Source organism: Cololabis saira, chromosome 8 (genome assembly GCF_033807715.1).
Source record: "Cololabis saira isolate AMF1-May2022 chromosome 8, fColSai1.1, whole genome shotgun sequence".
In the NCBI taxonomy this organism is placed as follows: Eukaryota; Metazoa; Chordata; class Actinopteri; order Beloniformes; family Belonidae; genus Cololabis; species Cololabis saira.
Window position 1 is genome coordinate 33,391,615 of NC_084594.1, and position 21,645 is coordinate 33,413,259.

At 39.3% G+C, this 21,645-nt stretch overlaps 2 protein-coding genes across 3 annotated transcripts in view; both read left to right on the forward strand.

Annotated features, from left to right (window-relative positions):
* The first annotated feature begins 1,660 nt into the window (after positions 1-1,660).
* On the forward strand, positions 1,661-14,721 carry wdr1 (WD repeat domain 1). Its single transcript, XM_061727837.1, has 15 exons — positions 1,661-1,768; positions 5,175-5,296; positions 6,033-6,123; positions 6,217-6,364; positions 6,548-6,728; positions 7,850-7,927; positions 9,106-9,186; positions 9,568-9,801; positions 10,379-10,466; positions 11,117-11,273; positions 11,525-11,612; positions 11,725-11,835; positions 11,939-12,112; positions 12,203-12,347; positions 13,934-14,721. The coding sequence occupies exons 1-15, from the start codon at positions 1,753-1,755 to the stop codon at positions 14,038-14,040; spliced, it is 1,821 nt and encodes a 606-aa protein (XP_061583821.1). The 5' UTR covers positions 1,661-1,752; the 3' UTR covers positions 14,041-14,721.
* Positions 14,722-19,129: 4,408 nt separating this feature from the next.
* slc2a9l2 (solute carrier family 2 member 9, like 2) overlaps positions 19,130-21,645 on the forward strand; it is a 168,772-nt gene continuing 166,256 nt past the window's right edge. Inside the window, exon 1 of one of the 2 annotated variants that reach the window (XM_061727838.1) lies at positions 19,130-19,219. The gene's annotated coding sequence lies outside the window, so the exon portion shown is untranslated. Of the gene's footprint in view, positions 19,220-20,712; positions 20,750-21,645 lie in introns of those variants that run through there. The other variant, XM_061727839.1, reaches the window with a different exon arrangement.

Below are 21,645 nucleotides of genomic sequence, written 5' to 3' on the forward strand. Positions count from 1 at the left end.
TGGGATTACAAATGTATAGAGAGACTTGAAAATTGGGGGGATTTTGGAAAAAAAAAAGAGGGGGGGGGGGGGGGCATGTCCCCCATGTCTCCATTGCATATGCCTGTAGCTATATTGTTGATGTACTATATCACTGTAACATTACACCCACTGCTGGAGGGGTCCACCTTCTATCCTAAATAGGTCAGGGGATTCCCAGTCCTATTCCAGTCAAGTGATGCTTTCCACTGACTCATAGGATGAGTTAGGATTTAAAACAAACTATCCTCAGATTCGTGTGAATGTGCAAAATAGTCCTGAGTGGGGCATCTCAGGCCAATTTCCATTTATTCTCTATTCTCAACACAGAGGTATAAAATTATGTTATTCTATTAAAAAAATGCTGAATCTGAGAGTAGCTTCCTCAGTTTTAAAACAGCCCATGAAGTGAGTAGTCTTTGAGGTAAAAGTCGGATACAACAAGTTCAAATCGGGATTAATCCTCCACTCTGCCATAGTGGTTGCGTGAGTTTTGACAGAAATTGTAGTAGAGCCCGAGGGACCAGGATTAGTGAACATGAGTGTAGTAAATTCTGTGAAAAAATGTAAAGTTTTGTTCATAGAGATTGAGGTACATTTAGGAAAAGTCCCGCTGCAGATCTTGTCCCAGTCTACAGGATTAAACATCACCTCCAGATCACGCTCCCACAACAGCTTCAAAGAGTTATAACCTGAAGAATCAGAATAAAGCAGTGAAGTGAATATTGTGGGCTATCAAACAGCGCTAATAATGTTCAAAGCAAAAAATTATCTGTTACCAACAAATATACAGAAATTATTTAGTATTCATGAGGGAAGATATGATTTAAGGGGCAAAAGTAATTTTAATGTCACATTAAAACGCACAAACAGGAAAGGTTTTTGTGTTTCAGTCAGCGGGGTGAGGCTATGGAACAAGTTTTCAATGGAATTAAAGCAATGTCCAAATTATATGAATTTTAAAATAAAATAGAAAGATATTATTTTTCAGAGGTACAGGGATGAGCAAATTGTTTGGGTGCAATAATACAGTGTTTATTTTTTATTTATTTATTTTTATCCTTATTTTCTTACACTGGTCAGTAGCTTGTGTTGTTACAATGTTTTTATTGTCTTGTTTTGTTTGTTTTTTTGTTTTTTTTTTACTTTTGTCCTATATGCAGTATGTGTCCCTATGTATACATGTATGTAGGTACTAGTGTGTGTGTGTGCGTGTGTGTGTATATGTGTGTGTGTGTGTGTGTGTGTGTGTGTACGTGTGTCTGTGTAATTATTGTGTATAGGCAATATTATGTTTGCATAATGTTATGTTTGCATAATGTTATGTTTGCACACATTGCATATATTAGCTAGTCGTATTTAAGGAGAGGGGGTGAGAATTTATAAGTTTTACTTCTTCTCACTCCCTTTCGAATATGTACTCTGTTATGTCTCATATTAAGACGATTGTCTTATTTCTTTCTTTTTTTTAATATGATTCATATTCGAAATAAACACTACAACCAACCAACCAAGTATAAATCTTGGAAATCAGTCCTTAGGAGATTCCGTTTTCCAAGGGCCGGACGGCCCCCCCGCCCCCCCCCCAGCCCCGGGCGGCCCTGCTGCAGCTGCATGAGATGACCTTATAAGGGCAGAGCGGGCTCTTCCGCGTGTGTGACGGGTCTGTCTCAGCGGCTCCGTCTGCACTCACTCCCGGGAAGAGCAGCGACCAGCAGCACTCCAGCCGACAACATGCCATATGAACTGAGTGAGTTGGGCTATTTTTGACAATTAAGAAGGAGGATATTAGAGGGTCGAAACTCTTTATTTTGGGTCCAAATGCGGCTCGTCGTCTGGGTCGCCCACAGCTAGCTAGCCCGCCTCGCCCATTTCTGCCTGCTTTGTTTTGACACCTCAACGCGCAGGTGAGAGACAGCCTCCGTGCAGAGGAGGGGGTTCTGCTCGGCTGGGCAGCGGGGCCGGGTCTGCCCGGCGCTAAGTGTTGACAAGATGCTCGGGTAGTGAATGAAGGCGGTTCAGGCTCTTTGAAGTTAGCCTTAGCTAGGGCGAGCTGACGTCACTCAGGAAATAGTTGTGTTGTGACGCGGCGGAGGGGGCGGGGCTCCAAGGGGCGGGGCTTCGGGGGGCGGGGCTACCAGCAGACCTGTCAAGTTTGGGGTATAAAATTACGGGACATTTTTATGTAGGTAGATTTGTGTCTTAATTATTCAATTAAAAACAAATGAACTTCAATCAAAAAAATTATTTCAATCAAAGGAAAAAAAGTGTTTGAATGCAAAAAATATTTGAGACTCAAAAAAAAAAAAGATTGAAGTAGTGTTTTTTGTGTTTGAGCCATATTATGGGTAGGACATTTGTGTCTTTATTTAATCAAAAAAGGAGTTGCTTCAAAAAGAAAAAAACATTTTCAATAGAAAAAACTAACAGTGTTCAAATGCATTTTTTTTTAGTCTCAAATATTTGTTTGCATTCAAACACTTTTTTTCTTTGATTGATTTAAGTGAATTTTTTATTATTGAAAATATATTTTTTGATTGAAGCAATCTTTTTTTTTTTGATTGATTGAATAATTAAGACACAAATCTACCTCCATACATTTTCCGCCACCCGCTGTCCCACCCGCCCAACTCGGGTCCAGTATCTTACATTTTAAGACAGATTTACGAGAAATCTAAAATAACTTCCTGTCAACCACTTACAAACTACAATTACGTGCTCAGAATCTGATAGGCCGACCTTTGTTGACACTGAAATGTTGTGTACTTTCTATGTGTGTAATTCCTATAATAGAGTCTAAACTAAACAAAAAAGGGAATTAAAGCACACTTATTTATTTTAAATATTTTCAGTTTATATACACATTGATCGTCTTCAAGTGAAACATTTACATGTTCTTTTAATTTGTCATTTTCACTCATGTGGCTCTCTGGTGTTCACTGACTGACTGACACAGACACATGTTTCTGAGCTCCATCCTGCTCCTCTTTAGGAAAGTAAATTTGGTATCCTGTTTTTACAGATATTTACACAAAGTCTTTGCCTTTTTCTTTAGCAGAAATGTCTTCTCTCTCATTACATCCATCCATCTGATTTGTTGTTCCGAGTTTGTTCCTGGTGTTGCCAATAACCTCGCGAGAACCAGGCTACAGCAGGTGGCAGTTCTCGCGAGGTTAGTGACAATTCAGTTTTGAGAGACATAGGAATGCTTTTTTAAAAAATTATTATTATATTATAAAACGGGAAAATACTAATGCGGGAGGACGGCGGGAAAGAGGGGTAAAATACGGTAGTTTCCCGGCCAAAACGGGAGACTTGACAGGTATGGTCTGAGGTGCAAGTTGTTACTATTGACTTCTTCTTTTAGTGTAAATTACATCTCTTTTTAAAAGCATTTCCAAAGTCCAGCTTATGGTTTTCAAATGAGCATGACAGTCTGTGATGTTAAGTACATTTGTATTTATATAACACCTTTCGCAGAAAACAGAATGTCACAAGGTGCTTCACAAAAAATAAAACATCAATAATAACACAAATAAAACACCACAATAAAAGTAGAAATACAATTTTAAAAACAAAACGATACCGAATAAAAGTACATAATATCAACATGCAGTCCAGAGAACGTAGAGATGGTTCCAGAGCCTCGGTGTGACGGCCTGGAAGGAGCCATCTCCTCGCTTCTTAAAGCGGGTACAAGGGACCATGAGTAGGCTCTAGTCACATGATCTTAGCCTCCGAGTTGGAGTGTAGGGGCATAGTAGGTCCTTGATGTAGGAGGGACCTGACCATGCAGAGCTCTAAATGTCTGCACCAAGATTTTAAAGTTGGTATGTTAGTATGACTCTCCTGTAACAAGCTGCCAACTTAGAATAAAAGCAGTGATGAACTGATCAGTATTGAACTTTATCTTGCCTCTGTCTTGTTACGTACAGTTTATAGAGACGAATAAAAGGGAGAGGATGGGAGATATTTCAATGACTGACGCATTCTTCTTCTTCAGGCCTCCAGTATCAAAGTCTTGAATATACAGAAACATCTTTAGTTCATTCCTTTTAATCAGATGTGATTATGTTATGACCAATGGCCTTTGAACCCCTGGCTTCTTTTAGCATGGCTGCTTTTAGTTGAGATTATATAGATACAGGGAGGTGGAATTTAGTTTGTGGAATTTGTGCATTTTTAAACAATGTTTGAAAGTACTTGTAATAATTAAACATAGATTTCCTTTGTATGTTTGCTCTAAATAGTGGTGATTTAAAGTCTGAATGATTTCCAGATGCCAATTCAAATGTTTTCATTGCTTAATTTTCTTATCACCTCTTATGCCTGAAACAGATTTTTGTTTTGGATTTTTCAATTTATCACTCTACATTTAATAGCAGGAAGAATGCAGAACGGAAAGTTTTTCCATTGGCAAAATGACATCCGAGGATGTGAAATTTGGCCAAAAAGTTTAACAAAATACAATAACAATTCCTGCAAGTTTATGTAATTGTTCTGATGGGAGTCAAACACAGCAGGACACCAAAGAAATGGAAGTGAGTGGTTGTTTTGCATTAAATGCAAATGAAGATACATTTTAAGAAGAGTTTGGAAGGAGAACAGACCAGAATAAATGAACAAGAAAGTTTACTCCAAGTACAGATTGCACAAGTGTGTGTTTTGAGGGCTCTAATTTACTTATTGTTGCTGTGAGGATTAAGACAGTTCTCAGAATGACTAATGAAGAGTTGGGTGATGCTGTACGTAATTTTCAGTTGTATTTGAAATGGCGTGAAATTTAATTTGTAGCAGAAGTTAATGCTCTCTCAGCGTGTACTGGTGTGTGTGTGTGTGTGTGTGTGTGTGTGTGTGTGTGTGTGTGTGTGTGTGTGTGTGTGTGTGTGTGTGTGTGTGTGTGTGTGTGTGTGTGTGTGTGTGTGTGTGTGTGTGTGTGTGTGTGTGTGTGTGTGTGTGTGTGTGTGTGTGTGTGTGTGTGTGTGTGTGTGTGTGTGTGTGTGTGTGTGTGTGTGTGTGTGTGTGTGTGTGTGTGTGTGTGTGTGTGTGTGTGTGTGTGTGTGTGTGTGTGTGTGTGTGTGTGTAACATGTAGAACTTTCTGTAGTTTATTCAGGTTTAAATTGTTGTATAATTTATTTTTATTTCCCTCCTATAGAACATGTATTCGCCAGTCTCCCACAGATGGAGAGGGGAGTTGCAAAGGTGATTGGTGGCGATCCCAAAGGAAACAACTTCCTCTACACCAATGGGAAGTGCGTCATCATCAGGAACATTGACGTAATAACCCTTTTAAATATCTGCCTTAAGTACAAATCTTTCTGTTTATTCTCTGTTTTTTGATTTTGTTTCCAAATTTGGGTCTTGCCTTGGATTTTGCTTACATGACATTGTATTCACTAATTGCACTAAACTGTTGATGGAATGAGTGAGGTAAGTTGTTGGCAAAAGGGTAACTTAACCGTTAGTTTTGTATACTACCCTTCTAGCTCATACATAGTGAGGCGCTGACATCCATAAAACAAAATGTTGGATTGTTCTCATTTAAGCACCTTCTGTGCCTTTTTATTTACTTCAGCACATGCCCAAAACTTGATGGAGTCTAGTTTTTACTGCCGTATCTGAGTGACAGCAGTGCGTATTTGAATGCAGTACAACTGCCAGTCAAGCTTTTTTTAATTTATTTTCTTAAACACGGGATATCAGCAGGAATGCTGTTTTTTTTTTTTTTTTAATTTTTGGATGTAAATGTTTTTTAATTCAAGAGTAAAAGAACACTATTTTGATGTGAAATTGGATTTAAGTGAAAAGTTGTTTTTAGCCTTTACAACAACCATAACCTGTGTTGAACTGAGGTAATTAAATTATGGTTGTTATTTTTTGTTTGTTTGTCGTTTGCCCTAAAAAAACACCTCAGTTTATAGAAGTGAGCCCCAAATAATTCCCTCGATCAAATATCGAGTTATAAGAAAAGTACCTTTTGTCATATTCACATGATAATATTTCTCTTTTCAAGAATCCAGCCATTGCAGACATTTACACCGAACATGCTCATCCGGTTACTGTGGCCAAGTATGCTCCCAGCGGCTTCTACATTGCATCTGGAGGTACGGGACATGTATGATCATGTGTGAACAAATGTCTGTTTTCCACAGGAATGTTAGCATTTTTACTAAATTACTCTTTACAAACACTTTCAGATGCATCAGGAAAGATCCGTATCTGGGACACCACCCAGAAGGAGCACATGCTGAAGTACGAGTACACCCCTCTTTCAGGAAAGGTCAAGGATATTGCGTGGACAGAGGACAGCAAGAGGATGGCTGTTGTTGGGGATGGACGTGAAAAGTATGTAGCAGCTATTTTTCTTTTCTTATCTGAATAATTCAATAAAAGCATAGCTGGATTAACCTGAACTACATTTTGACTCATAAGTCAATTATTCCCTGACTACATGTCTTGTGACAAAAATGTCAAACCTCAAGTTACACAGAAAATGAGAAAGTTGTGATTGTTTTTGTGCTATGGTAGGTTTGGTGCAGTGTTCCTGTGGGACTCTGGCTCATCAGTGGGAGAGGTTTCTGGGCATGCAAAATTAATCAACAGTGTCGACATAAGACAGAAACGCCCTTACCGCCTGGCCACTGGCAGCGACGACACCTGCGGTTCCTTCTTTGAGGGACCCCCCTTCAAGTTCAAATTCACTTTACGGGTGAGTTGTGGTTGAGTTTTATTTATTCATTTGAATGAATGTTTGTTTTTAAAGGGCACGGAGGCACTTCGTTGAAGTAGCATTTGCCTTTAAACAAAGTAGCTGAGGGTCATTGCGTTTGCCACACTGGAGTAACTCCACAAAGCAGCCAAAGCTTTCTTGCTACCAGGCATCGCCTCAGCTTAAGCAGTTTCTGATCTTGAGATAGTGGTCTTTTTTTAATACCCTTTGGTCATATCAAATCAGTCACACCCCGGTGGTTTTTAACAGTGTTGCTTTGTTAAACCCAATGCCTTAATAAATTCTTGGAGAATTACTGAATTACTGCTAAATTCTTAGTTCCTAAAGCACATGAAACTTTTTTCTTTGTGTGTGTGTTTTTTTTCTTTTCCAGATCTTATTGGTTGATTAAAAAAGTTACTTGGTTCAATTTCTCAGAAATCAAGTATTCAGATACCCCCTCCCACCCCCCCAGTCCTTTTCTTCATAAAATGTCTGCTCATGTTCAGGAATGCTGCCTTTTGTAACTCTTGAAGTTGAGGCTGGACTGTTGCGACTGTGCAGTTAATTAAGATCTCAGCAGACCTCCCCCATGCTACTTCCTTATCATTAAATGGGTTTGGAACAGCAGCAGGAAATTGCTTCAAATGCTTGAGGCTATGTTTACTTGGTTTGAATACTTCGGCCGGTCTTGATCAGTATTTTAAAATCGACCCCAGTTTGGGTGTTATTTACATTTTTATTTATGTATTTAGTGGTTTTTTTTCCTTGCCTGCATGTTGTTTATATTTTAGCGAACCTAAGCTCTGATCAGCCATCACAGTCTAAATGAGGAAGGATAGAGTTCCTGTCTGTCACGTGACTAAAGCTGTTTTTTTTGCTCTGCAACATCCTTTTATTTAAATGTTCAATTATTAAAACAAGTACATGAGCTGGTATTTTAGGTTGACCTCATTCTGCACAATGTTGTGGATGCGCCATCAGAGAAAGTCTGTCCAAACTTTTGACTGTAGTGTATGTTACGATGATATTGTAAGGGAAGGTGTGTGCACTGTTGTAATTAAAGGTTAAAATGTGTTGTTCAGTACTAAGCCTTAATGGATGTTTTCTTATTTCGACAGGACCACAGCCAGTTTGTCAACTGCGTTCGGTTTTCTCCAGATGGAGGTCGATTTGTCACCGCTGGCGCTGACGGCCAGGTAAGTCCTGGACTGCCAGATGTGTTGGGGACGTAACTGTATGAGACCGAGGTCAGATGGTACAGCAGTTTAGAACCACTTTAAAAAGCAGATGGATACTTAACAGTTGATGTACACATCACACTGTGGGAAATGAGTTAAAAAAAACAAACAGTTTTTGGCAGAGCACCAGTCATCATGCAATTAAAGCTATATGTATAGCATGCAGTTATAACAACCTCATAATTTACTAATTAAGGTAAGCTTTCTTTTCATGTAAATAACATTACATACATAATATCAAGTCACACCTAAATTGTATTGACATTTTGTGGGTGTAAGAAAAAATAAACAAGAAACGTTTAACTGACATATAGAAATGAATAGAGGCAAGTTGGTAATAAGGGGGAAGTAATACTGGTGCCTGATGGAAGTAACGTCAGAATTTACAAGAGCAGATTCATGGAGATGAAGTCCAGCTAGTGAAGTAATCGGTGAAAAACTTTAGTGCAGCTGCAGTGACTCACAGGATGTGACTGGATAGATGAAACCCGAGGATCGCAAAACTTCCTTTTTTCAGGTATAAAAGCTGACTTTAATATTAATGACGGATGCAAGCAGTAATGTTTAGATAAAGTGAAATTTAAAACTTGGCAATCAACCCTATGATTCCATGCACAGCAGTATTCTGACTGTTGTCGGTTCTCCAAATAAGGTAACGTGCTGTGGAAATTCCAGTTGGGAGAGCGCAACAGTGTTAATGTCTGCACAGCTGAACTAAGAGGGTCAAATTTCACCTGACTTAATTCACTTACCGCCTACTCATAATTTGACCTTATTCAGGTGAAGGTAATTAGAAAGACATATTTATATGGTGGTGTTTTATTCAAAAATATTAGCCTGATCATGCAAAGATACTTCATGTACTGCATGGAACTATGACTAATGCCCCCACTGGTAGCAACTGACTACTGCCTGACCCAAATGTGACTCTGTAAAACGTTGATTAATTGTTCGAACAGTTCCATCAGTGTATCACTATTATGAAATGTAAGACTCAGTTTTATTGAACAGTAACTTATTATCCTGGGATGACTCGATCTTAAGATGCAAACATGTATGGAAGAACATCTGCATGGTTTTCTAATCGTGTAATCTAAGTCTGTACCGAAACTGTTCTTGTTTTGATCTCTCCTCAGATATTTCTCTATGATGGAGCAACTGGTGAACGTGTCGGAACACTCGGTGATGAAAAGGCCCACAAAGGAGGAATATATGCTGTAAGTGTTTGCTTAAAATAATCATTCATTTTGCAGTCGTCGTATACAATATCTCTCCAATCAGTCTTGTTGAAATCATCCCTGAACACCATTGTCACCTGACTTTAGCTTTTTCTTGTCAGAGCTAGCTTTAGTAGGACCTGCTGTGCAGTCAGCCTAGTCTTTGTGCTTGTACAGAGAAAAGGGTAATTTCCTTATTCAAATCATGGATTATGTCTCCTAAAACCACAACCTCCCATCTGTGACTTCCTGACTTCTAGATTTTTCTTTTTCTTCCTACTGAGAGTCTTTTAAATGTCACTTAGATTTTCATTTTACACAAAAGTGGCAACTTTGTTTACATGCATTCTTCTTCAAACCCCTCTGCTTCATATCGTACAGGTCAGCTGGAGCCCTGACAGTTCCCAGCTGATCTCAGCTTCAGGGGACAAAACGGTGAAGCTTTGGGATGTTGGCGCCGGTACGGCTGTCACCACCTTCAACATGGGCTCCGATGTGACGGACCAGCAGCTGGGCTGCCTGTGGCAGAAAGACCACCTTCTCAGCATCTCTCTGTCAGGATACATCAACTACCTGGACAAGAACAGCCCTGACCGACCCATACGGACAGTCAAGGTTAGACTTTGTATGATTTTGTTGTCACTAGTTAAATGGGAAGAGGTAAACAGAAATAAAACACACATTGTTTTGCAGTAGTAACATGTAAAAACACTAATTTGTCAACACCTTATCACAAACCCTCCACACTGTCGGTGGATTTGAGCTGAAATTCCCCTCATTCTGCTGGAAGTGTCTGTATGTACAGTGCTGGTTAATTGTTTGGACACACTGATCCAAATAAGTAGGAGTTTCCAAACTTGGCCTAGAGCGAGACTTTGAGCACCTCAGACATCAGTCCAAACATCCAAGCATAGTCACATTTGTCAGTAACTGTATAGTTTCTAAGTTCCTTCTACAAGTCTGTATATGGCAAGCTGAGCCCGTCACGAGAATTAATGTTACATTCATGTGCATCAGTTTGGATCATTTTGCTTCTTTCTAAAAAAAAAAACCCAAAAAAGTCAAATAGCTCTTTGTGGAGTTGTTTCCATCAAATTTATGGAATGTCTCTCGTTTGGATGGTAACAGAACAATGAAGCTGTTCATGATTGTTTGTGTATTTTTTCTAAAAATGTACTCGTTAAATCTGCAGGGTCACAGCAAATCCATCCAGTGCCTGACGGTTCACAAAAGTGAAGGCCGATCATACATCTACTCGGGGAGTCATGATGGACACATCAATATCCTTTCAAAGTTCATGTGGTTGGAAAAACATCTCTGTGGTCTCTTGTTATTTTGTGTATCAAAAATTTACGTCAAGCGTGATTTGAGCATTACAACATTTAAAGTTATTTTTTATTTGTGTGTGTGTATACATGAACAAACATTTGTGATAAATACATAAAAGTTCAATGAAAGTTCACTATTTATTACATAAATATTAGTGAAGTTTTTTGTTTTTAAAGAGAATTGCAGCTATACATTTTTTTCTTTTTATATCTGCAAGTGATTTAAAACTATTATGCATTTGCTGGACTTTGTTAACTTATAAATTATTTAGTCCAGTTATAGCTTTTAAGTGGAGACTGAATGTGTTTACAACCTTTTGAAGTGTTTTTAAATAAAAAATGAGGGCTGAAAGCTTGACTGGTGCAAGCTGGTGAGTTTGAGACAATTTATTTTTATTTATTTATTTATTTTTTGAATACCACAGGACCTACCACCTCATTGCTCAGCACCCCTTTTAAAAATACTAACTTTATTCTTAATTCAGATGCATTTTTAGGTATTAGACAGGAACCAAAGTGTTAAAATCAGAGAAGATTTGCATCAGCAATAAGTGTTCTTTTTTTTTAAACATTTTATAATTATTCTTTAACATCTACCTCACATTACTGGGATGGAGAAACTGGAGAGAATGACTGCTTCTCAGGAAAAGGGCACAGCAACCAGGTGAGCAAGATGGCAACTGACGACAAAGACGAGCTGGTGACGTGCAGCATGGATGATACACTGCGCTACACCAACATCAACAAGAAGGAGTACAGGTAGCGCTATTGATATTGATTCAACATACATTGTTACAGCATTTGCAGTGTGGTCATTCATACAGGTAAAAGATGTCACGGGTATCCTTAAGTCCTTTTGTATTTTCTTTTAGCAAATATCACCGTAAGAACTTCAGTGGATTGTCATGTTCTGTAACTCTAAATCCATAAAAATCTGCAAAAGTCATTTTTGGAGTGCTGTCGTCTCCCTGTCCATAATAATAACCCAAGTGCTTCTTTATTTTGGCTAGTGCTTCTGATGTGGTGAAGATGGATTTCCAGCCCAAAAGTGTGTCGGCAGCAGTAGGAGGGCTGTCACTGGCTGTGTGCATTGGACAGGTAATGTCAAGGGTTATTTATGGCTGCTCTCCAAAACCCAGTTTTTCGTTCTAAGCATTTGCCTAATTTCACATCACATTACCTGATGGCTCAGATTTTGTTTGCTACTTAGGTTGTGTTGCTGAAGGACAAGAAGAAAGTCTTCACGCTGGCAGACCTCGGTTACGAACCAGAGATTGGAGCTATCCATCCCGGTGGAACCACAGCGGCTGTTGGGGGAGCGGTGAGTGGATACCTGAGAGCACAGATGAGCTGTTGATTAAAACAAAAAAGATCCATGTCACAGCATGCATACATCCCACAACCCTCTGTTTTCTTTTTCTCAGGATGGGAAGGTCCGCCTGTACTCTGTTCAAGGCAACACTCTTAAGGACGACGACAAAACGCTTGAGGCCAAAGGTTGCATCACAGATATGGCCTACTCTAATGACGGAGCTTATCTCGCTGTCGTTGATGAGAAGAAAGTTACCACGGCCTTCAACGTGGCAGATGGATACTCGGTAAAAACGTACTCATCATGTACATGTTTCCTGTGGGCACATGTCCGCTACTTTTAACAATTCAATGTGACTTATTTCCCCCACTCCCAGGTCAAAAATGAGTTTTATGGACATCATGCTAAACCAGTGTGTTTGGCCTGGTCACCTGATAACGAGCACTTTGCGACTGGTGGCATGGACATGATGGTGTACGTGTGGACGATCGGAGATCCTGACCAGAGAATCAAAATACCAGGTTGGCCATATTTATGTACATTCACCTGTGGTTTATACAGATGTGTGTTTTATACACGGCAAAAATACCTAGATATACAAGAACATTCAGTATTTTTCTATAAAAGTCTTTCAAAGCCAGATCCAGATGGAAGAACTTTAAAGGGATTTATGTACTTATTTTGAATGAATGTATTGCTTTTGGTTAAGTATGAGCAGTTGTTGTTTTACCTGCAGTAGACAACAGTCAACAGCAAAGTCTGCTGACTAGAGAATCAGGAACAAGATTGTAAAAAGGTGATTTGGCTAAAAGCTACTTGGCAGGAACAAAAAACTATTGTTTTTTTTTTTTTTTTCAAATTTCATCCTTTGAGACAACTAATATATAAAAATGGCAGTTTTAGATGAAAGTATGTTGCGGTTTTTACCTCAGCTATTTCCTTTATCACTGCTTTCTTAACTAAAGAACATGAGTGTAGCTGATGTTAGCTCGTAGTTGCATGCATAGTGGCTGCACAACATATCCTGCTGCTGAACTGTTTGACCTCAAAACAAGAACCGAAAATATGGCCTGCAAAAGTTTAAACACATGACATATTGAATGGACTCAGCTGCTAATCAGGAGTTTGGGGAGGAGGGTGGGTATAAATAAAGTTCTTTTGAGACTTGGGTTTTCTTCTATTGTTGCTGATCTGGGTGGTTTTTGCTTTGCTCACCTGTCAGTCCTCCATGATTCTCCAAGATGAGATGGTGTTGACTATTAGTTACTGCCGTGACTCCTCAGAAATATTTTGGACAGGCCCAGTGATGACGATCATATTGTACTCCCTTTTTAGGTGTTAGTCGTAGTGTGGTTGGTGGCAGATGCAGTTATTAGTAGCAACATGTTGTGCAGTTTTTAACTTGGTGATTCACTTGACTGAACAGCTGCTTTCACAGGACTGTGGCATTCATTTTTTCAGTGAGGCCAAACAAATGTGCTTTTAATGAGGAAACTGTTAAAAATATGAATACTGCTGCACTTGGCAAGTTTCTCAAAACATTTGATTTTGCTACAAAACTTATCTGGATTCTCTTTTCCAATCCCAGTATTATTCATATCATTCAATTCAAAATACTTTATTAATCTGCTGCTGGTAAAACAGAAATTCCTCGTGGTGCAGCCTGGGGAACGCTGATTGGTACAATCTGAGATTTACTACCACCAGAAGGCCAATATCTGTATACTTACCCCAATCCCCGAAAGGAAATTGATTTCTTAGAGATTTAAAACGGTATGGCATTTAAGTGTTTGGCACTTGTATCTGTTGCTACCCTCTGACAAATGCAGCATGCTGATTTGTTACTGTTTTGCAAAGAGGGCTAGACCTTGTTTTGACAATCTAAATCCACCAGGGTGGCAAACATTTCCAATTGAAATAAAAAAAAAGTTTTTCCAGGGAGTGAAAAAAGCAGAATAAAAATGTAGTAAATGCTGTTACAAATTGTGTAGAGGAACAGGCTTTACAATTACAAGTTAGACAGAAATTATTAAGGCTTTTTTTTTTATAAATCTGTCGTTTGAAACCAGCTCTGTAATTGGACATTTCCCTGCTTTAATGTGTGCAGATTCTCACCGCTTGCACCATGTCAGCGGCCTGGCCTGGATAGACGAGCACACTTTAGTCACCACCTCCCACGATGCCAGCGTCAAGCTGTGGACGATTACATACTGAGCTGCAAGCAAACCTCCTCATCTCCTGGGACAAGGACTACTGTAGACTTCAAGCCTTTCTTTCTGTCTTTTCTTTTTTTCCTTCTCCACTTTTTTTACAATTGTGCTTACTGAGCGTTGAATGGTGTCGTGATGCTCCCTGTTAACATCTTAATTGTAAAGGGTACTATTTGAAAACTGCTTCCTTAAGTGTCTGTCTCTTTAATGCAGTCGACCTGAACGTGGGCCGAGAGGAAATGTTGAAGTTTAAAATGTAATTGATGCTCATCATTCCACATATGACTGAGTTTAAACTGAAACCCTGATCCGTGGTTGCCGTCAATGCATCTTCGCTTAAAGGATGAACCAACAGCTTCTTTCTTTTTTTGTTTAATTAAGCAAAATCGTGTTTAAAATTCAACCTTTTGGTTACATTCCTATAAATGAGCAGTAACTAGTCCCAACTGCAGTCATGTGTCACTTTTTTTTCTGCTTGTGATTCACAACTTTTCTTGGTGGACTGGGGGGCAATAATAGGAAGTGAAAGAGAACCGATACAATCACAATGCTGTCTGGTTTGAGGTCCTGTGATGTTGCTGTGTGTTGGCTCATCATATTTTTTTCTTTTCTTTTGTATATGTCTTTATGCATCTACTTCCAAAGTGGAAGTAGTTCATTAATAAAATAACTTTTTAAGCACTCATCTCACGCTCAAATCCTTCCTGTCCAACAGTACAGAGCATTTGGTCCCCGCTTTTTGCCATTAATTGTCTTACTGGTACTCCTGGACTGAGCGTTGGCCAAGTGACAACAGTATGATATAAATGTTCCTGAGCTGTCCTACAAAGCAAGAATCAGGAGAGCATCTTGGGTATGGAACTGTTGGTTTAAAAAGGAAAAAAATGTAATAAAAGATACTGAGAGTGCTGTTGTGCCACACAGGATGTGAAATACATTTTGAATGAATCATGCGGTTGCCTAGCATGCAAAAAAAAAGTAATGCCATTCTCGTAAGTGGGATTCCAAAAGAACCATTTGTAGGACTTTGAAGGGCAAAATAAATGTTGTTCTCCTATAAAAGACTTCCAGGCACATTTAACAAACTACAGTCATCTTCATAGAAGAGTCTTCAGGGAATCATTTCTACTTCCTCACCACAAAATTCAGAGGTGCCAGCAATGTCCCCTTTTTTTTTTTTCAATTTTATTTATATAGCGTCTAACAGAATCTAGGATCCTTCCAGAGACCCAGAACATGAACCCCGAGAAATTATTACATAAACATATAAACAATGGCAGGTAAAAAAAAAAAAATCCTCTAGTGGGAGAAAAACCTTACGCCAAACAGACAGAAGGAAAACTCCCCTTTAGGAGGGAAGAAACCTTGAGCAGGACCTGGATCATAAGGGGGGACCAGCAGGGGGTCAGAGGGGGGACTGTAGGTCAGCATGCAGCTCCTGAAGCTCTGGCCTGCAAACATGCACGAAAAAGAAAAGGAGGAACCAGACCAGCACAACAAACTACAAGAACGATTGACAACAATGATGGCTATGAGATACTTATAATTGATTGATGAGAAAGAAAGAGGAGAGAAGGAGTGTTGGGTACCGCTCAATGGATCATGTTGGTGTCCCCCTGCAGCATGACGCTTTAGCAGCATATTTACAACGAAGCTATGTTTGAGACTAACTATTATAGTCTTGTCCTGTAGCTGCAGCTATGACTACTTACTCTAACACACTAGAGTTTACACTAACTAGAGGTTTACTAAACACTAACTAGAGGTTTACTAACACTAGAGGTTTACTAAACACTAACTAGAGGTTTACTAACACTAGAGGTTTACTAAACACTAACTAGAGGTTTACTAACACTAGAGGTTTACTAAACACTAACTAGAGGTTTACTAACACTAACTAGAGGTTTACTAACACTAACTAGAGGTTTACTAACACTAACTACAGGTTTACTGAACAGAAAGGTTTTAAGTTTGGTTTTAAAGGTGGAGGTGGTGTCAGCCTCCTTAACCCAGATTGGAAGTTAGTTCCATTGTAGTGGAAAAATTGCGTATATTCTAAATATAAAATATAATATATATTATCAATAGATAATATTATTTATAATATAAAAACCCCTCAGTCCCTCGACCTAAATATCCCTGAAGCTCCACAGATTAATATTCGGTGAGCTGTGTCTGGAGGAAAGTCAAAGATCTTAAAACGTTTGGCTGGAGGAATGGACATAAATCCTCGAAGCAAGAGAGATGGGAACATACCCCTTACCTTGACCAAATAAAAGCCCAGTAAGGATCCTGTTGCTCCAGGAAACCTGCTGAACCTTTGAGGAGAGTTGCACGGGTTGAATTCCTTACAAAATGTTTATGCACGGTGTGTTGCCACAGGAGACCGTAAAGATGTGACAAAGGTTAACGCCGTGCAGTTTTCTCCCCCTCCAACACCACATGGAGGTGGTCAAGTAATGATCTACCTGTCGGCCACATCGTTTCTTTAAAACAGAGCATACTTGTGGTGTGGTGAAAAGCGGCATGTAGGGCCGTCTTGAAGACGCCTGCGAGGTAAGATTTAAAAATATACACAAATAGAAACACTTGTGCGCCTCTAACTCTAACTTTTTTAACAAGTAGAATTGTACTCTTTGCTGAGGATTTCAAGACGTAAAATCAGACTTTATGTTTAGTCTTTATCACTTTAAACATAGACAAAACAGCAAAAAATAAATGGCTGATGGTTAATGATGCGTGTGAAGGCAATCATTTATTTAGTCCTGCAGTGAGTCTTTAAATTTTAGAGAGTGCATATTTGAAGTAATGTCCACTGGAAAGTCCATTCTGTCTCCAACCACTATTAATTGACAACCAGTGTCATTAAATTGAGTTAGCCAGCCCAGTTATCATGTGGTTATGGGCTCCTAATGGCTTTATTTCAGGATAATGCAGGAAAACCCTGATTTTCGACAGCAGGAGCTCAGAGACTGGTTGGTGAGTTTTCTTTATTCCGTCTCACATTCTCTCTTTTCTTTCAATGCAGTAATTGTCTTGGCAGATGCATAACTTTGTCTTAGTTAAAGTTTGTTTTTTCATTCACAAAACTCTTAATTGTTGGGCAGTCCCAGCGGCCCTGACAGGCTACTATGTTGTTCTGCTGTTGCGAATCTAGGAAGTCAATGTTTAACACAGCTGCTGGCATTCGATTTTACACCACTGCAGAAGAAAAACAAACAATCTGAGATAAAGGGGCCTGTAGGGCACGGGCTGTGCAGAGAACTTTGTAATGCTGGCAGAACCAGCTCGGAGGTGCCTTTAATGGTCTGCTTGCTTGTCACACCATGTGCAAGGACATGTGACACAAGAGAAACAAAACCCGACGTATCATGGACAGAACAGTGTGGTGTAATATGATGGTCAATAAACAAAATCTAACCGATACCACACATATTTCCAGTTGCATTGCCATCATAGCAATGGTCTGGAGGATTTTGGGGAATATGATGTATGTATGATGTATGGTGTATGGTCAGAGGTGTCAAGTAACGAAGTACAAATACTTCGTTACCTTACTTAAGTAGAAAGTTTGGTTATCTATACTTCACTGGAGTAATTATTTTTCAGACAACTTTTTACTTTTACTCCTTACATTTTAAAAACAGCCTCGTTACTCTATTTCATTTCGGCCTTTAAAAAAAAAACTATCCAGTTAAATTGCTCCATCCGGATAGAGTGAATTTGGTTGTGGTTGTTTCAGATGTTCTTGTCCAGTTTTGTTCTTACATCCGTTCCCTCAGATTCCTGCAACTAAACTTGGATGTACATTCCAATAAAGGTTAAGATAAATTATAACATGCCTCTGAAGTTTGACTTTTTGCACCATTACAATACTTATAGGCAACTAGTCATCATATCTCCTGCTCTCTGAAACACATGTTAATGCTCAATAGTACACATATATGGTTCTTTAATATATTTGCATTATACTAAGATGCATTTGTTTTCAATGGTTTTTGTCCTTAAAGGCTTTTTTCCCCCTTACATTACTTTTACTTTTATACTTTAAGTAGTTTTGAAACCAGTACTTTTATACTTTTACTTGAGTAAAAAACTTGAGTTGATACTTCAACTTCTACAGGGGTATTTTTAAACTCTAGTATCTATACTTCTACCTGAGTAATGACTGTGAATACTTTTGACACCTCTGTGTATGGTGTATAAAAATCACACATTATAAATTGCACAAACTAGCTCAAATAAAAGAAATAAAAACAGAAAGATGCTGGTCAGCTCAGCCACGTCCAGTGGTTTAATGCTCTGTGCCTGTGGATCATGTTTCCACTCGGAGGTTCGTTCACACACTGGGAAACCTAATAGTCGTGTTACCTCGTCTCCAGGGCTGAGGAGAGACGTCCCAAAGGGGATGTTCAGTTTACAGGCTTGGCTCTCGTTACTGGCCATTATGGGTTTTTTGTTTTTTCCCCCAATCTTGCTCCTCTCAAGGCAAACAACACTTAAGGTTACCGCGGGCAGCTCGAGACGTGTGCTGTGGCTGTCAGACATAAACAGAACCACGTTGACGAGAGGATGCTCTCTCAAGCAGTGCTCACGCTGCAAAAGTCCAGCTCACATGTTTGTTATAAAGATGGCTGCCAGGCTCTGGTTTCAAAAAATGTAATCATTGTGAGGCTGAGGGAGAAGAAAGCAGCCATTGACGGGCGAGAAAGCTGCCTGGGGGACGAAGGTTTTTGGGGGCTAAAGAACAAGTTGTTGTGCTTCCTTTTATATAAGATGCTGCAGTGTTTCTGTGCAGCTCCATTGGCAGAAACATGTTTTTTTTTCTGCAATGGGATTGTCAAGAGGAGCGTAGCCTCCAACATCTTTCTCTCTCTTTTTTTTTTTAACTGAATGTCAGTGTTACCTTGAAAGCTGGTGCTCTGTTCTGTCTTGACTCTGATTTGCGGATCACCTTGCCTGGGGCCCTACTGGACTTTGGCCAGTTGTCTCCTCCTGCTGACGCAGGGTCAAGGAATGCAAGACAACAATGAAGCATGGGTGAGCTGCAGGCCAGTCTTCATTATTCCTGTGACAGGAGCAACAGGCATTTTCTGCCATCATGGTATTTGTATGCCCATCATCCCAAACCTCACAGTTCCAAGTCACCGCTGACAGAATGTACCGTACTTACACCTTTCAAGGTAAGCACAGATTGTTTTTTTTTTACTAGGGCTTATTTGTAATGGTCCTTTATTCAGCTGCACGCTGCTGCACATGCTCTAAGGAGGAGAGCAGGGAAAGTAAAAGCCCATGGGGGTCTATAGTCATGGTAACTTGACACAAACAAAATAATGTATTGATTTGATCTTGTACGTCTGTCTGTTGTGGCTAACGAGTTTTCATCAGGCTATTTTTGCATCAGCTACTGCAGCAAAGCTCTTACTGGGAGTACGTTACAGTTATGCATTTGACAGACGGATGGATACTTTTCTACTTTGTGAAGGAACGTCATACTTGATAGTTTTCAGTCAGGCAGGCTGTTGGCCAGTTTGTCAGACAACATCCTGAATAACTCATATACCGTATTGTAGTGAACTGATTTATTTTTGAAATAGCTTTTGCAGTAGCTACATTTATTGACCTGAGTTGACTCCTCCAAACTAGTTCAGGCAGGGATCTTGACCAGCGCTTCATGTTTGCTTTCACCCCTCTGTGTGGTTTGTTCCTGTTACTCTTATTAGTTCATAGCTCTGTTTAAGCAACAAGAGGTTATCGTCTCTCATGACTTCTGATTTGTTTACCTGGTTCAATGGAGAGGGGTTACATGATACCTCTATACATGCCTAATAACTGCAGGTGGATTGGATCAGAAAGTGCTTCATTATTAAGAAATTTGAAGTGTTGTTTGTAAGACTTGAAGGGCTGATCTCTTGAATTGGAAAGTGTGAAATCAGCCTTCAGTTTAAGCCGTTCTCGGAGTGGCAATGCACACATTACAGTGACATAAAGTTGACATCACAGAGATTAGTACAATCCCGTTAAAAGATTTATCCTCCGTTTTAGTGACAAGATACAAACATTAACGCAACACCTGACTTTCCAGTGGGTATGGCTTTGAGATAAAGTTAAAGGAAAGATCCATCTGGATTGAGATATAAACCTGTAAATCTGAACAGGACTGGTGTATTATCTCTGTGGGGGGCCGTGAGAAATGTTTATATCTTATGAGCACAGGGACATGCATTCATCTAAAAAACACAAGTGTACATTCAATCAACGGCTGCACGTACTCATTAAATTTGGTGTGAAAGACTTGAGGCCAGAACTCAGAGGATCCATGAAATCTGCCCATGGTTCATTGGTGTTTCCCTCATATAAATACTGGCCTTGTGCTCTGTGAGGACGGGTTCTTGCAAGGAAATTTCACATGATTCACATTTTCCATTAAGGCATCATTATCTGTGGTGATTGATGTTTTAAAATAATGGCTATGGCAGGACAGTGCAGAGCTAAGGTAATGCTTTTCTTCTTGGCAGAGAAATTTAGTTCATTTTTTTCACTTATGTGGAATGTTGCTCAGCTGCTTAAACGATGACATAAGAAAGTAACATAAAAAAAAGAAAGGGATGGACTCCTAAAGTTAATCATTTCCCAGTGTTATCCCGCATATGTATCATTAATGTTTGGAGAGTCGCCTGTCTTTCAGCAACAGATACAGAGCCTGTTGACAGGTAAGCACACTCACGCTGGCTCTACTTTCTCAGCAATATTCTCCTTTGTGCAGAATCAACAAGGATTTTGAGACTTACTGGGATTTGGCACCCATGAAATTATTCAGCTGATATTTCAGCAGAGCTTTAACACTCAGGTGAAACCTTCTTCAGCTTTTTTTGCAGACTTGCTGTTATTTCCTCTGAGACCATCTGTTTTTCATCTTATTTTTAGCTCATTTTGTGCTTTTAAGCAAACAAGGCAACTGACCACAAGATTATCTGATAAATCTTTTCTTTTTCTTTGGGGGTGGGGGTGTAAGTTGTGCTTATGCTATTAAATATTGTTTTTTTTTTTGGTCTGAGCATTGAGAGTATTCATAGAGAGGTAATGTTGAGAGGGAAGTGGGAATATGTAGTTAATCTGGATATGTTCCTCTGTTTTCAGCATGTCATAATGGATATTGGCAACCGTCTGCTTTACTTATGTAAATTCTCTCATATAAATTTAGACTGTTGATAGTAAAGTTATATTGATTCATGATATTACTATCTTATTGCCTTGTTTCTTTAGAAGTTGCCTTATCCTGAATGAATAATCAAGTGATGCATGAGTAGAAAAACTTGGACAGTGTTGATGCACGTGCAAATCAGTTTGAGTCGTTTTGTTTACAACTCTTCTTTGGCGTTTTAGTGGTTGACTCATGCTTTTGTTCGGTTGTAAATGATAGATTGTGATCGCAAGGGAGTGTCTCATACAACGTGCTCATTATGAGTTTTGATGAGGTTGCCACGTTGACTATGTATTCACAGCTGAGTTGATCAGGATCCACACAGACATATCAGTGGTGCTGCAGTCGTGTTTCCAGGACTTTCAAAGGGTGTTATGATGCAAATGTCCCCTAAATTCTCCGTTT

What these genes read in the sequence shown, in the direction of transcription:
- wdr1 (XM_061727837.1), top strand. An exon ending in AGTTCAAATTCACTTTACGG is followed by an intron (nt 6,729 to 7,849) that starts GTGAGTTGTGGT and finishes TTATTTCGACAG; the next exon opens with GACCACAGCCAGTTTGTCAA. An exon ending in CCAGAGAATCAAAATACCAG is followed by an intron (nt 12,348 to 13,933) that starts GTTGGCCATATT and finishes TAATGTGTGCAG; the next exon opens with ATTCTCACCGCTTGCACCAT.